Consider the following 13,370-nt stretch of genomic DNA (forward strand, 5'->3'; position numbering starts at 1 on the left):
AGAAGATTTGATTCATTACGAAAAAATCCTGCTATCCAGCCTACTGTTGGGGGGTGATCCTGGTTCTGTCTCTTCTGAATAAGACGTCTCAGTTTCTGAGAATGATGAACCTTCTATCAGACAAATTTTTTTAGATGAGATGCAGTTGTTAGGCCAGGACGGGAAGAATCAAAAACAACGCGGCAAGGGCCGAGGCAGGGGAAGAGGAAGAGGAAAGGGACAGAAATCGCGAGGAGGAAAACAACTCGGCGAGGCCGGCGTGGGAAATGGCTCAGAAGCATGCCAAGAGAGCAGATCAACGCGCTTTGGGGCCAAAAAATAACCATCGACAACATGAAGCTGTGTCAAATCATTAATTTGTCCTCCCATGTCCTCACCAAAGCCCAAACCTCAGTTCTTTCATTGGGCCTGAACTTTTGCCCTACTAAGGACTTTGACTACGTCCAGGCACGTCTTGAGCTAGACAAATTTGTCTGCAAGATTAAACTCAAGAAATTCTTCTCCTTGAATCCCACCATGAAAAAGCCCTCGACACCTCGCACGGGCCATACCAATCTTTTGATCTCTGATATTCCATCCCTCATGGATCTGGCCTGTCTCGAAGATTCTGATTTTGATCCCTCCAATGCTTATCTTGCTGACTTTGACATCAACCCTGACTGGGATGTACATACCAAATTTAAGGTTGAATCTAAATTTAATCCACAGTTTCCTGTTGGTGGATGTATTGAAGCATTTTATGATTTGTGTATCAGTGACTTTAGAAAATTACGGAGGAGTACCATCAAGAATAAACATAATCTCACCACTTCCCAATTTATGGCCATTGGCGAACTACAAAGTTTATCGAACATTGTCATCAAACCGGCCCATAAGGGGTCGAACATTGTAGTTCAAGATCGAATACGCTACGTTGCGGAGGCCAATCGTCAACTCAAGGATCGACTGTGTTATGCCCAATTGTCCAAAAATCACTTTGGCGACATGCAGTCTGAACTTAAAAATCTTTGTACCAAATGGGTGGATATTGGCCTCATTGATGATGACATTGTTAAATTTCTTGTTCCCTCCTGCTACACTATACCCACTATTTATTTCTTACCCAAAACGCACAAATCTCTTTTTCATCCACCAGGTAGACCTATTGTTACTCTATGTGGTTCCCTCCTTGAGCACCTGGCCCAGTTTATTGATGAAACTTTATTTCCTCTTGTTTCAGTTTTGCCCTCTTATTTGCGGGATACCAAGGACTTTTTGCAACACATCTCTAATACACCCTGGGAGGATGGTCTCCTCCTAGCTACCCTTGATGTTGTCTCCCTTTATACCTCCATTGACCATCAAGTTGGAATGGGAGCTAGCAAATACTTCCTTGATATACGCTCATTGAATTTCCACAGTCATAGTTCCATGATCCTTGAAATGTTGTCCTTTTGCCTGACCATGCAAATTAACAAGGGGTGTCCTGGGAGTCCCTCTGCCAGACATTAGTCCTGGTTACGAGAGACTTACCCAGAGTTCCTAGCTCACTATCTTTCACAGAGAAGAAATATCCCAAACATATCAGTCTTTGTCCTGCCCTGGGGCAGTCCAGCACCGAAATGCTAGGCAATTCTCCCCTGAACAAGAATACCAACAGAAACCCCAGACACGTGTTTCGGTCTGGTTGGACCTCAGCAGTAGGGTGGATCTGTGCCTCTCTAAGAATAGTGAGCAAGGGGTCCACGTCTGGATTCCCCTAGTAACTTAGGGTGAGACCCAAAGTTACTGAAATATGCAAATTAACAAGGGGGTTCCTGGGAGTCCCTCTGCCACAATGTCTTTCTGTTCGAGGGTTCTTTTTTGTGCCAGGTAAGGGGTACTGCCATGGGCAGTACCTTTGCTCCATCCTCCATCTTAGGCAAACCTGATCATGGGGTGGTGGGCGGCCACTTTTCTTAGTGATCTGCTCGCATCCAGCTTTGCTACACAAATTGTCGCCTGGTGGCGATATATCGACAATGTTTTTGTCATATGGAAGGGCACTGAAGCCGAGTGGCAATCATTTGTGAAACATATCAATACCAACATGTCCAATCTGCGCTTCACAGAATGCCACAGTACCATTGAAATTGTTTATCTTGATGTAGTTGTGACCCTTGAAAGATCTGGCTTTCACACAGCACTACACAAAAAACCTTCAAACACCGGACTACCTTTGCATGCAACTAGTTGCCATCCTACGTCATGCAAACGTAGTATTCCATATGGTGAATTCATCAGATACCGTAGGAATTGCACAGATCTAGCATCCTTTGACCATCACTGTGCCCTGGCAGCTCTAGATTTTGTCAAACAAGGCTTTGAGCGCAGAACTAGAGAACAGGCCTACACAAAGGCACACGGATTATGCAGGGATCACCTACTGTACGGCATTAATCCTGATAGGACTGCCATCGATAATGAACCCAGACTTATTGTTACATTCGATAATGCCTCCAATTATGTCCGTAAAATCATTGAACGAAACTGGCGTGTTTTCCTCGTGGATAAAGATCAGTGCCCTCTGCTTTCCAAACGTCCAACCATCACATACAAGCGAGTGCCCTCACCCAGAGACAAATTAGTTTCCAGTTTCCTGTCACCCATTAACACTAACTCTCATCTCACTAATTCACTCACGGTCTCCCCCATAGCCTTTACCAAATGTTTTAAATGTAAGGCCTGTGCCCATGCCACTGCGAAAAATCCTTTTTACATCCGGTCACCCAATGCAATCAGCTCATCAAGTACTCAATGAACTGTGATACTGCTTTTGTGGTCTATGCTCTTTCGTGTCCCTGCATGAAATGGTATGTCGGGAGTACCACATGCAAGCTTAAACTTAGGATATTGCAGCACCTTAGGGCAATTAAAAATTCAGATCCCGCATACCCTATGGCCAAGCATTTTATGCAAGAACATAAGAATGACCTTACTCTGCTTACATTTTTCGCAGTGGCACACATTCCCATCCACCCTAGGGGTGGAGACCGTGTGTTAAAGCCCAGACAGGTGGAGACCAGATTTATTTTGGATTTTGACACCAAGTTCCCAAATGGTCACAACCTTGATGAGGAGCTTTATACGTTTTTGGGTACATGAGTATACCCCCGGCTTTTTTCCTGGATAGGTTTGCATTCCTTTGGTGATTCTTTGACTGTATTGAGTTAATAGGAGTGGTCCTTCTTTTTAAATTCTCCGATTGTTCAGTTCACTGATTTGTCCCTGTCTGTATACAGTTTTATTTAATTTTTCCACCCTACCACCATGGTGGCTGTGCTAATATTATTGTTTGCAACCGGCACAGGTTTCATTCTCCAGCTGCTGCAGACACGACCTTGTAGGACATTAGGTATATTTTAATCATCTTTTTGTAGTCCGTGGTGTTCACAATCTGATATACTTTGTGATTCTTTTCATTCTGGTTACCTCTCTACATTATACACTTACATTTGCAGCCCGTAGATATTCATTTTTTCTTTTGTCCAGCTATTTTGGCTGGCCTAATGTTTCCATCCATGGGTCTTATGTTTACATTGTTTAGCCATAGTCATACTTTGGGCCTCATTACAACTCAGGTGTTAAGGGTTAACACCACCGTTAACCCTTAACGCCTGATTCTGATTTTAACGCCTGCTTTTAGCAGGCGTTAAAATCCATGGCGCTAACCTGCCATGGTGCTAATTACGCCGCCGTAATTTACGGCGGAGTAATTACCGCCTTCCCCACTCCCATTATGCCCTATGGGGCAAAAATGGGAATGGGGAAGGGAAAATGGGAAATGGGGATTTACCGCCCCACTCACCTTGGAATGGGGCGGTAAATCCGCCATCCACCATGGTGTAAACGCAGTTTACACCATGGTGGTAAAGTTGGTGCACTTAGCACCAAGGTTGTAATGAGGCCCTTTGTCTGTCTGCATGCATTTGCTGTTATTTGTAGGCGATGTCACCTACATTCCTCTACATGTGTATGCTGCCACTTTGGCTTTATGTCTGTGCATATAGCCTTTGCTGCTAATTTTGGCTACTATCGTGATTTTGCTCATTTGCACATATTAATGTTGCCCTTTATTGGCTTGCACTTGCACTTTATCTCTTCCAACTCTGGACTCAGCGTGATATGCTACCCGGTTGACTTGCAGAAGTTACTGTTGCTATGCACCTTATTAGCAGGACTGCATTTTTTGCTCTCTTTGCACATATAGATGTTGCAATTGCGATGCAATTTCTTTTTTTTTTTGTGCACATATTCATGCTGCCATCTTGCACTTTTGCACAAGGCCTATCATTCGGCTGACTTGCATAAGTTATTATTGCTATGCACTTTATTACCAGGACTGCATTTTTGCACATATTGATGTTGTGATTGTGATGCATTTCTAGCTATTTTGCACATATCAATGTTGCTATTTTTCTTTTATGCACACGACCTAACCGCCGTGGTGGTTCAGCCTATGTAAACATGTTCCTACTGTATAGTCTGTTTCAACCTGCGCATGCACTTTATCTTGATATGACCTACTTTGTGGCCCTTTAACTTCTGTATACATGCTGGTACTGTGTTGCTTTTAACCTAACGTATATTTGACTCATGGTGGTCGTCTACTTACATTCATGTATTTCGATTTTATGGGGTATTGCGATCTTATTTTGTGAGTGCATTCTGCACTCACTCAATTGCAAATTGCTAGTAGTGTGTTGTGTTTTCTTTTCCTGACCAGTAATCCACAATGGAAATTGGGGTGCATTGGAATTGGTTCATATGGCCTTGCTCTTGTGTCTGGCCGCCTGCCTATTCTTGATGCCCCTGGTTTCTATACATTTTGCCGTATAAATATTGGCTTACTTTGATTATTCCATCTTTTCCAGTGGCTGGCATATCTTTTCGGCCCCTTTTGGTGTAATTGCTGGCCTAGACCTCCTTTCCCTTCCAACACGGCCGCCATTGAATCAATACTTTCATGCACCCCTATTTCCTCTGACATAGTTAAAGGGCTACATGCTTTTTTAATCTTGTCTTTGTCCCTCTTTCCTTCACGTGACCAAGCGCTCAGTCGAGCATGAAACGGGTTGTAAGCAGGTCGTGCCTATAGGCGTCCTGCCTCTGTTTTGTTTGCTGTTTCCCCAGCCATTTGTTCTGCACACCATGTGCTGTTTCTATTAAATATGTTTTCCAATATCCTCTTGTGAGCTGCGCCTTTTTTACCTTTTGGATTGATTTACGTGATTGGATCCGCGGAGAGTGCGGTCTTCCCTCTCTCCACCTTTTTCTTTAATATATATATATATATATAACGCTTAAGTAGGTTTCCGTACTCAGCTGATGCAATTTATTAGTGTTAGGTTGCCCTCTGCTGTCCAAATGACAAATTGCAAATCTGTGTGCCCTTCCACTTCAATTACAGCTATCATTTTAACAAACAGAATGATCACGGTCCACATTCACCTTCCACTATCGCAAACATTCGGAATCATTTCAAGTTACTTTTTTCCACCCCCACTTCTCTTCACACAGGGCACGGCGGTTCCAGTGTCAGTGAACAGTTAAACACTGGCTCAACATTTCAGTCTATGAAGAGCAAAATGCTGTAGGCCGAATCACTTCAAAAACAGATCCATCAAAATGGTTATGGTATGTCGGGCCCCCAAAAGGAAATGCTTCCACTCTTCAAAAGTTGCCTTAATCGTCAAAATCTCCCTAAAAGTAATAGCGTAATTAATTTCAGTTTTTAAAAAAAGCCACTGCATGCATGCATGCATGTTCCTTTGTGCCTTTGTGAGAGATCTGCTCTATCCATAAGATTGGATGCATCCACTTCAACATAAAAAGGCGGCGTAACATCTGAATTTAGCAACACTGGACTGTAAATAAAACTTTGCTTCGAAGGTCGAAAAACAGACTCTGCTTCCTCCGTCCAGTTAAAAACATCCCACCCTTCTTAAGAAACCTTGCAATAGGGGTGACCTTTTGTGAGAAGCATTGGCAACCCCCAAGAAGCTCTGCACACTCTTGCCATTGGTGGGAGGAGGCCAATCGCTGACCGCCTATACTTTGAGGGAATCCATTTGCAGTCCCCTCGTGGTGAGATTGCAAACCCCAGGGACTGTACCACCTCTGCGTGGAACTGGCTTCTTTCGGACTACGTGAGGATTCTTTCTAAGCTTCTGCAGAACATGCACCACGCGGTTCTGGTGTTGTATGGAATATTGAGAGAAAAATGAAGAAAATTGCTTTCAATGCAAGCACATTGATGTGTTCCGTCTCCTCTGTTGGACCAGAGCCTGTGGACTGGTTCCATAATTCAACCATTGCTAGAGGCTGTGTCAGAATGCACAAAGGCGTAAGACAAGCAGCCAATGAAAAAACACACTTAAAAGATGGTTCCTGGCCAGAAGCAGGTCAACAGTTTCCTTGATGTTCTTTATTCTTCATGCTGCTTGGGGAATACCATGGCTTTGTCGGAATCCCACTGAAAGCCAATAAAGTCATTGTTTCATTTAGGGATCATTTGGGACTTTTCTTGATTAACTGATAGTCTTGGGAGGATAGCTCAGGGGCAACGTGCTTGCCTTGGAAGCAAGACGACACAGAGCAACACAGGTTCGATCCCCAGGTCTGTGATTAGAAACCTCTGGATATTAAGCACGTTATAAATAACCTATCATATCATATCATAGCCCCAATTCGAACAGTAACAATGCGAAGTTGGAGGATTGCAAACATGCTGTCTTCCAAAAGGTCAGCACCAATACACATGCCTCTAGAGGCTGTCTCCAAATGGTGAGCAGAACACCCCTCCCAGAAGATTCCAGCAATGATTTTGGAACAAGCTAGGCCAGATTTTAATGCCTGCTTCTTGTCCAGGGGTAGAAAGATCCCCTTAAAAGGCATAAGCTGGCCACAGCCAGGACGGCACCAGCATTGACCTGACACACATGTAAGCTGAGTCAGCGTAAACCTTTCTAACTATAGCATCAAGGATTTTCTCTCTTTACCGGATGTTAGGAGAGGAAGCCGAAGAGGATGAGGATGGGCCACCTTTGTGGAAAAGCAAAGAGGGTGAGAACATGGGGTGAAAGGTCAGAAGGAGGCTGCCTGTAACACGCCCAATTTCCTGTTTGTAGGTGCAACAGTATGAAACTTTCTCCAAAGTTTTCAGGCTTTTCAAGCAAGGTACAAGATTTGTCCAGGGCTCTAAGCTATCGGACGCCAGCCAACACCTTGCTTCAGGAAGGGGCTCGAATGGAGCGGCGAGCCCTAAGAATTGAGCCACATCCCCAGTCCTTTCATGGAATGCCAAGGGTGAGGAATCTCTCTCTCTCTTGCCCCTCCACCCAGCTTTGGCAAGCATCCTTCACAATCAGCACCAGATCCAAGGGACCCATACCATCATCAGCCTCCGTAACAGGATCCACTGGTTGGGGCTCATCAGGCTTGTCCACTGGCCCTGTTGGCACCTGATCAGGTGCTGGAGCCAAAGGGGGTGGTTGTGTCTCTGGTTGTGAGATGGCAGAGGATGTAAAGGGGTAGGTGGTAAAGCAGCCACCGGTTTAGGCTGAAGAGGCAGATCTTTAATCAGCCTCTAAAGTATGAAGTCATTACTAGAGACGTCATTGGGCATTGAAACCGTTCAAAGAGGCAGTTCTCACATGCTGCCTCGGACGCCGGGGTCCAAGAAGCCGATGAGGCCATAGTCCCCCACGTGGACGGTTGTGATGGGTGCCAATAAAGTTGCTTGTGTTGGGTCGACCAAGGTTCAGAATACCTCAATGACTCACAAGCCGGGGGATACTGAGTTGACCAAGTCAGCATTGATATTGGTGACCAACTTTGGGGTAAATGACCCTCTAGGCACCATCAGGGGGCAGTTTCACTGGCCTCGACTGTGCGTAGGATTAAGGTCGTCATAATTCCCAAAGCGAGTCCCCACAATCCTGTGGCTATGACATCACTGAAGTTGAATCGCCCTTAGGCAAAAGGCCACCATGCAGTTCATGTCGAGCCGCCATTTTGTAATCTTTAGTACGTAATGCAGTAGAAAGCTTCTGCATTTCCTTCAGTCTGGTGCCCCCGATGAAGGTTTCACATCATTGGCACAAGTCCTGGTAATGGCAGTTGACAGGCTTGGAAGAAGTACTGAGGCCCTCGGGACGCATCCTGGTTATAGTTTTGGAAAGAGATTTGGTAGAGCAGTTAGCGGGTGAAAGGCCCTGGCAAGCCAGCCAGTTCATCAGTACAAGAACCAGTAGGATCCTTAACAGCCCCAGTTTACCCTCAGTGAAGTGGCTAGTCGCTACTAAAGAATCTGAACGATCCTTTGCAGACGTAGCTGCCCCCAGGAAGGAGTCAACATGCTGGGGTTCCTTGAAATAAACGGAATCCCTTACCTTAGCCTTGTGCTCCATGAAAACCCTCAAGTGTCCCAGAGGAGAAGCATGAAAAATCTCAGACAGGGAAAGTCTCTTCTTTAATGCCTGGTGAGACAAGGAATCACAGCCCACGCAGCACGTGTGCCAGAGGTGATCGGGACCCAAACTCTCCAAGTACAGGGAGTGCGGATCCCACAACAACTATGCAGACGGGAGGAAGGGAAAGCCATGCCCAGTCAATGATTGGATGAAACGAAAAAGACGCAAAGTGCTACTGTGCTGCCGGCCCCGTCCGGACAGATAAGGGCTGGTGGGCATTGCTGGTGCATGGAGCTAGCATGTCCCACGTGGAGAAAATATGGTCACAATTTAATGTAGACTAAGGGTCTCCCAATCACGGTATAGGGTCAAAAAGAAAAAATTTGGTGACCACCCAATCTGGTTGGCCCCTAAAACCACCAATCATCCAAGACCGCCCCCGCACAAGATGTGATATGGCAAGAGTAGGGACAGGAGTTGGTCTACACAGTTCAAACAACTATAGAGGGGGTGTACAATAGCTGTTTTAGGACAGCCTTGTGGTTTCCCTGAAAAGCAGGACCTAACAAAATCCATTGTCACCGCAGGAAAAATAGAAGGAGGATCTTGGAGTAATTCTCACGAGGATGGTAGCACAAGACTATAGTGAGGTGAGCCTTATGAAATAGTAGTAACGTGCATAGCAAAGTCTCAAAATCAGTCAGAGTAGAAGAGGAGGTGGAAGGCCCGCGGCCCAGTATGTTTCTGGAAATGATAGCAAGTCCTCCCCTTCTTTATTCCACGTAATCTTTATAAATGATCAAATACACTTTGGAAGCAGTACCGAGGGCTGCTTTCTGGGCTGTGGATTCATTCTCGCCTAGGTTCATTCACGGTCATTAACCGATGGCAGCAAAATCATTGGTGTAGTTAAAGGTCTGTGTGGGTGTGTGCGTGGTGGAGTCTTCATTAGGCATCTGGCAGTAGGGCCGCAGGATTACTAAAGCTGGTTTGATCCAGGAGTTGTGTTCTCTTATAGATGTTCGCCATGATTTTAATATGTTTTATTCCACTGTAGAAGGGAGCAGGCCAGAGGAGCGCAGGATTAGAGCTGTAACTGCTGAAAGCCACATTTCCTGGGAGAATTCTGCACTCTTCCCACCACAGCGCATCTTTCTTCCTGCATTATACCAGGGAAGGTGTGAATGCGTCCAGCCCAGTCCTAATGGTAACCAGAAGTGCACACGTTCCGAGACTAAGGTCCTTGGGGGTGCTGTGGGACTCCTGATGCAGAGGGTCACAGGGCACCCTTTACTAGTCTTCATCAGAGTTCTAGGCCTCTACGTGAAGGGTACTCAAGACTGAAATGCCATGCGAAACCATATCTCCTACTAGCAAACTAGTCCTGCACATAGCAGCAACATCACGGTGAGGCCGAAGGCTCCTTGTGGCAAACACTAGATCAATAACATAGAACATCAGAGGCCACTGCTAGAACATGGCACAAAGCATTGGTAGCATTGTTCCATTGAGGAGGTATCATGATAACCAGCTAAACACCAGGAAACACAACATAGGTACACAGGAGAGCTGCTTCAAGTACAATGCAAAGGCCTTTAGCCTGGGAGAGCAGAGTGACACGGAGTGCACATGATTAGTATAAACAAGGATACTGATGTTTGTCACACTACACACCACGACTTCTAGCTAAACACCAGGTTCTTATCATGGCACCAACCTAAAAAAGGTAAACCCATGGCTACTAGTGCAATGCAAACCAATATATTGTGGATACCACAATCCACACACACACACAGTATTGCCACTCTCAATAAATGAGGAACATGTCAAAATGTCACCATACCAACAGCGACCATCTCTACCACACTGCACGTGCTTGCAGCGGTGAACAATATGCACGTACACCGACATTACAAACAACGCCTAACAGAGCATTCATGGCACCTTTCGACGGATCTGCCATTGATGGAGTCCCACTTTTCCTTCAGTGACCCCAGTAGCTCCTCTAGCTTGGGTCCATCTTCAGACAACTGGTTCTTCTCCCGGAGCGATCGGCCATTCTTCACCGTGGCTTCGTACACAGGACGCTTTGACCTCAGGACTTTCTGAAAAGCCTTAGAATGCAGAGAGAGAAACGAGGATTAGAAATTGGGTAAACAGAACTCGCTGGGATTAAAGAGGTAGTTTAATTACTACATATTGTTACGGTGGTTGGTTCAAATGCATACATTACAGAATAAGTCCTCTTAGGTGCAGCTGTAAATCGGGGGAAGGTGCAGAAAGGAAAACATTACTTACCTGTAACTCATGTTCTCCAGCATTGGTATCTTTCACGGATTCACAAGATCTTGAATATCCCCCGTAGTCAGGCTGGGAATCCTCTAACATTAAAGCAGTTTACCTTTACATTTTTAAACTGCTTGTCACTTTAGTGCTATTAGAGTCCTTTTGGGACATACTACCCAAAGCCAATTAGCCAGGCCCCTTAGCTCCACCCGTGGTGGCCATTTTCAGATTTGGCAGTGCACATCATGTGGCAGTAAGAACCAAGAGCCAGGGTGGGTAGCAATGCTGGAGCATAGGAGTTACATGCAAGTAACATTCCTTCCCAACATTGGATCTTTCATGAATTCACATACTCTTGAATAATATCATGCAGCACTGCATGTACACAACCAAAACGGGCAGAGGCACAGCTCACTTCTCGAACAATAACCTCATGCGAACAGGTTGCAAAGCACTGCCTGGCCGACTCGGGACTTCTCCCTGGAATCCCTATTGGCGCAGTAGAACCTTGTGAAGGGATGGACGGACCTCCACGTGGATCCCCTGCAGATGTCGAGCAGGGGACCATCGGACAGGAATGCTGCAGTAGAAGCCACGGCTCTCGTCGAGTGTGCTCTTGATCTTCCTGAAAGGGGCCTGTTGGCCAGATGATGGCAGTGGGAAATGCACGCCGACAGCCACCTCGCAATGCAAGACTTCAAAAGGGTGTTGACCTTGCCAACAGGTCAAAACGCAAAAAGCAGTTATGACAACTTTTGGAACTCCTTTCAGCAAGCCATATAGAACTTTAGGGCTTGGGTGACATTTAGAGAGTGTAAGGATCGCTCTGCCGGAGACGAAGGAGAGCCAAAGAACACCGGCAAAATAAACATTTCATTAAGGTGGATTGCAGAAAGGACCTTCGGCATGAAGGAAGGGTTCGTACGCACAAGCATCGTTTAGGACTGATTTTCTATGCTCCGGCCTGGTGAACAGATGTATAAAAGGCCAACCTATATTGCGACAGGGACAACTCATGGAGCTGTAGCCAAATCAGTTCAAGGTAGGAGTGATTAGAGGTCTAGGCTAAGTCTCAAGAAGTGGTGAGCTTGTAAAGGGTCCACAATGAGTACACACAATGGAAATCACAAATTACACTTGGACAGTATGTATAAAAATAGTTATTTATTTATGGCCAAGCAACACTCTGAAAAATGACTACTAACAGGTAGAGGTATCACGCAACACTAATAATAGATTTTATATATATACACACACACAACCTCTAGAGTAGGGCATGACACAAATCATAATCCTGTAAAAGAAAGTGCAGATTAGATTTATGTACTACAGATCGACAGAGAATTAACCCTAAAGTCAAATGTTCATCCCTAACTTGTCAGGGGCATTGTGCCCAAAGGTTCAGGAAAGTTCCGACAAAGTTTGTGATGCAGGAAAAAATGAAGGTAGGGTCTCGGGTCCAGTGAACAGTTCCAAGGGTTAAAGGACAGTGTATTCTAACTAATAGAACTGACCTTAACTTTCAAAAGGCTTGCATGAGCAAGCAATGGCAAAGCCAAAGTATAGCAAAGGTTTTATAAAAGTTGGGAAAACTTTTAAAGGGAGTTTAGGGGCAGGTAAGAAGCACTGTAACTTACCCCGCCCCCCCCGTACTCCGATTCTTCCCAGGACTTGGCAGGTCAATGGAAGAAGGTCTGAGGTTGCTTTTCCAGCCGTCCGCCTCAGTTCTTGATTCGCAAGGGTTGCAGGTTTGAGCTGATCTCTGGTTGGTGAATTTCGCTCGTACAAGGATATCCCCGGATGAAGAAAGCAGAAAAAACACAATGCAGGACCCCTCTCACGACTGGACTTGACGCAGGTAAGCATGTTTCGGAAGGTGGTCACCGCAGCACAGTAACCCTACAGGCCGCACCTTTTGCAGTCAGACTTTCCCTCCTATCTCAGGTCCCCTTGATGCTAGGACTCCGAAATTCCGCTGCAGTAAGTCTTGTAGGACACGCCGAGGATCCCCCAAGTTCCAGGCCTCAACTCGGATTGGCGACAGTGGCAGCATGGTAGCCCAAACTCAGATCTGGTCAGTCACAGGACAGTCCCGGGACACTTCCGAAGGCTCTTCTTCACAGGGTACCAAGCAGACATCTGGAATGTGTGGGATTTATCAACCCACTCATCCAAGCCCTGCAACATCACTGTGCATTGCTGGCAGCAGAAACATCATAATGGCCACTGGAAAGCATGCTGCTAGAAATCATCAGAAAGTGCGCAGTGAAAACCTGAAAGATAGGCTACCATCCACGTTTGCCTATCTTAGTGAGCACAGGCGATCACTGCCAAAAACCACCATTGGGCTACCCACAAAGTAGCCTGAAACCACTTGGAAATAGCAATGCTGATTGAAAAAGAAACACGTAGCTGTTTGAAAATCCGTTTTCTTGATTGTCAAAAATTGCTAAAATCATGGCTCACAATTCACCTAAAAGATCCAACCTCTTTGTTGGGTGTTTCACATCATTTACTGAAAGAATCTTCATCAATACAATGTCAGCAAAAATCATATGTTCCCAGAACAAAATCCTATTTTAAAGATACTTGATGTAACCTGTGAAAATGGGTGTAATACCGTTGTTCACCTCTACCAGAAAGCCGGCGTTT

At 45.5% G+C, this 13,370-nt stretch overlaps 1 protein-coding gene across 2 annotated transcripts in view; it reads right to left on the reverse strand.

Annotated features, from left to right (window-relative positions):
- Window positions 1-13,370, reverse strand: part of LOC138498038 (microtubule-actin cross-linking factor 1, isoforms 6/7-like) — a 530,795-nt gene that overhangs the window by 154,692 nt on the left and 362,733 nt on the right. For both annotated transcript variants that reach the window (XM_069621876.1, XM_069621877.1), the window contains exon 26: window positions 10,377-10,546. In XM_069621876.1, the coding sequence (XP_069477977.1) occupies window positions 10,377-10,546 (170 nt within the window). The remainder of the gene's footprint in view (window positions 1-10,376; window positions 10,547-13,370) is intronic.

Source organism: Ambystoma mexicanum, chromosome 5q (assembly GCF_040938575.1).
Source record: "Ambystoma mexicanum isolate Mex_15411 chromosome 5q, UKY_AmexF1_1, whole genome shotgun sequence".
In the NCBI taxonomy this organism is placed as follows: domain Eukaryota; kingdom Metazoa; phylum Chordata; class Amphibia; order Caudata; family Ambystomatidae; genus Ambystoma; species Ambystoma mexicanum.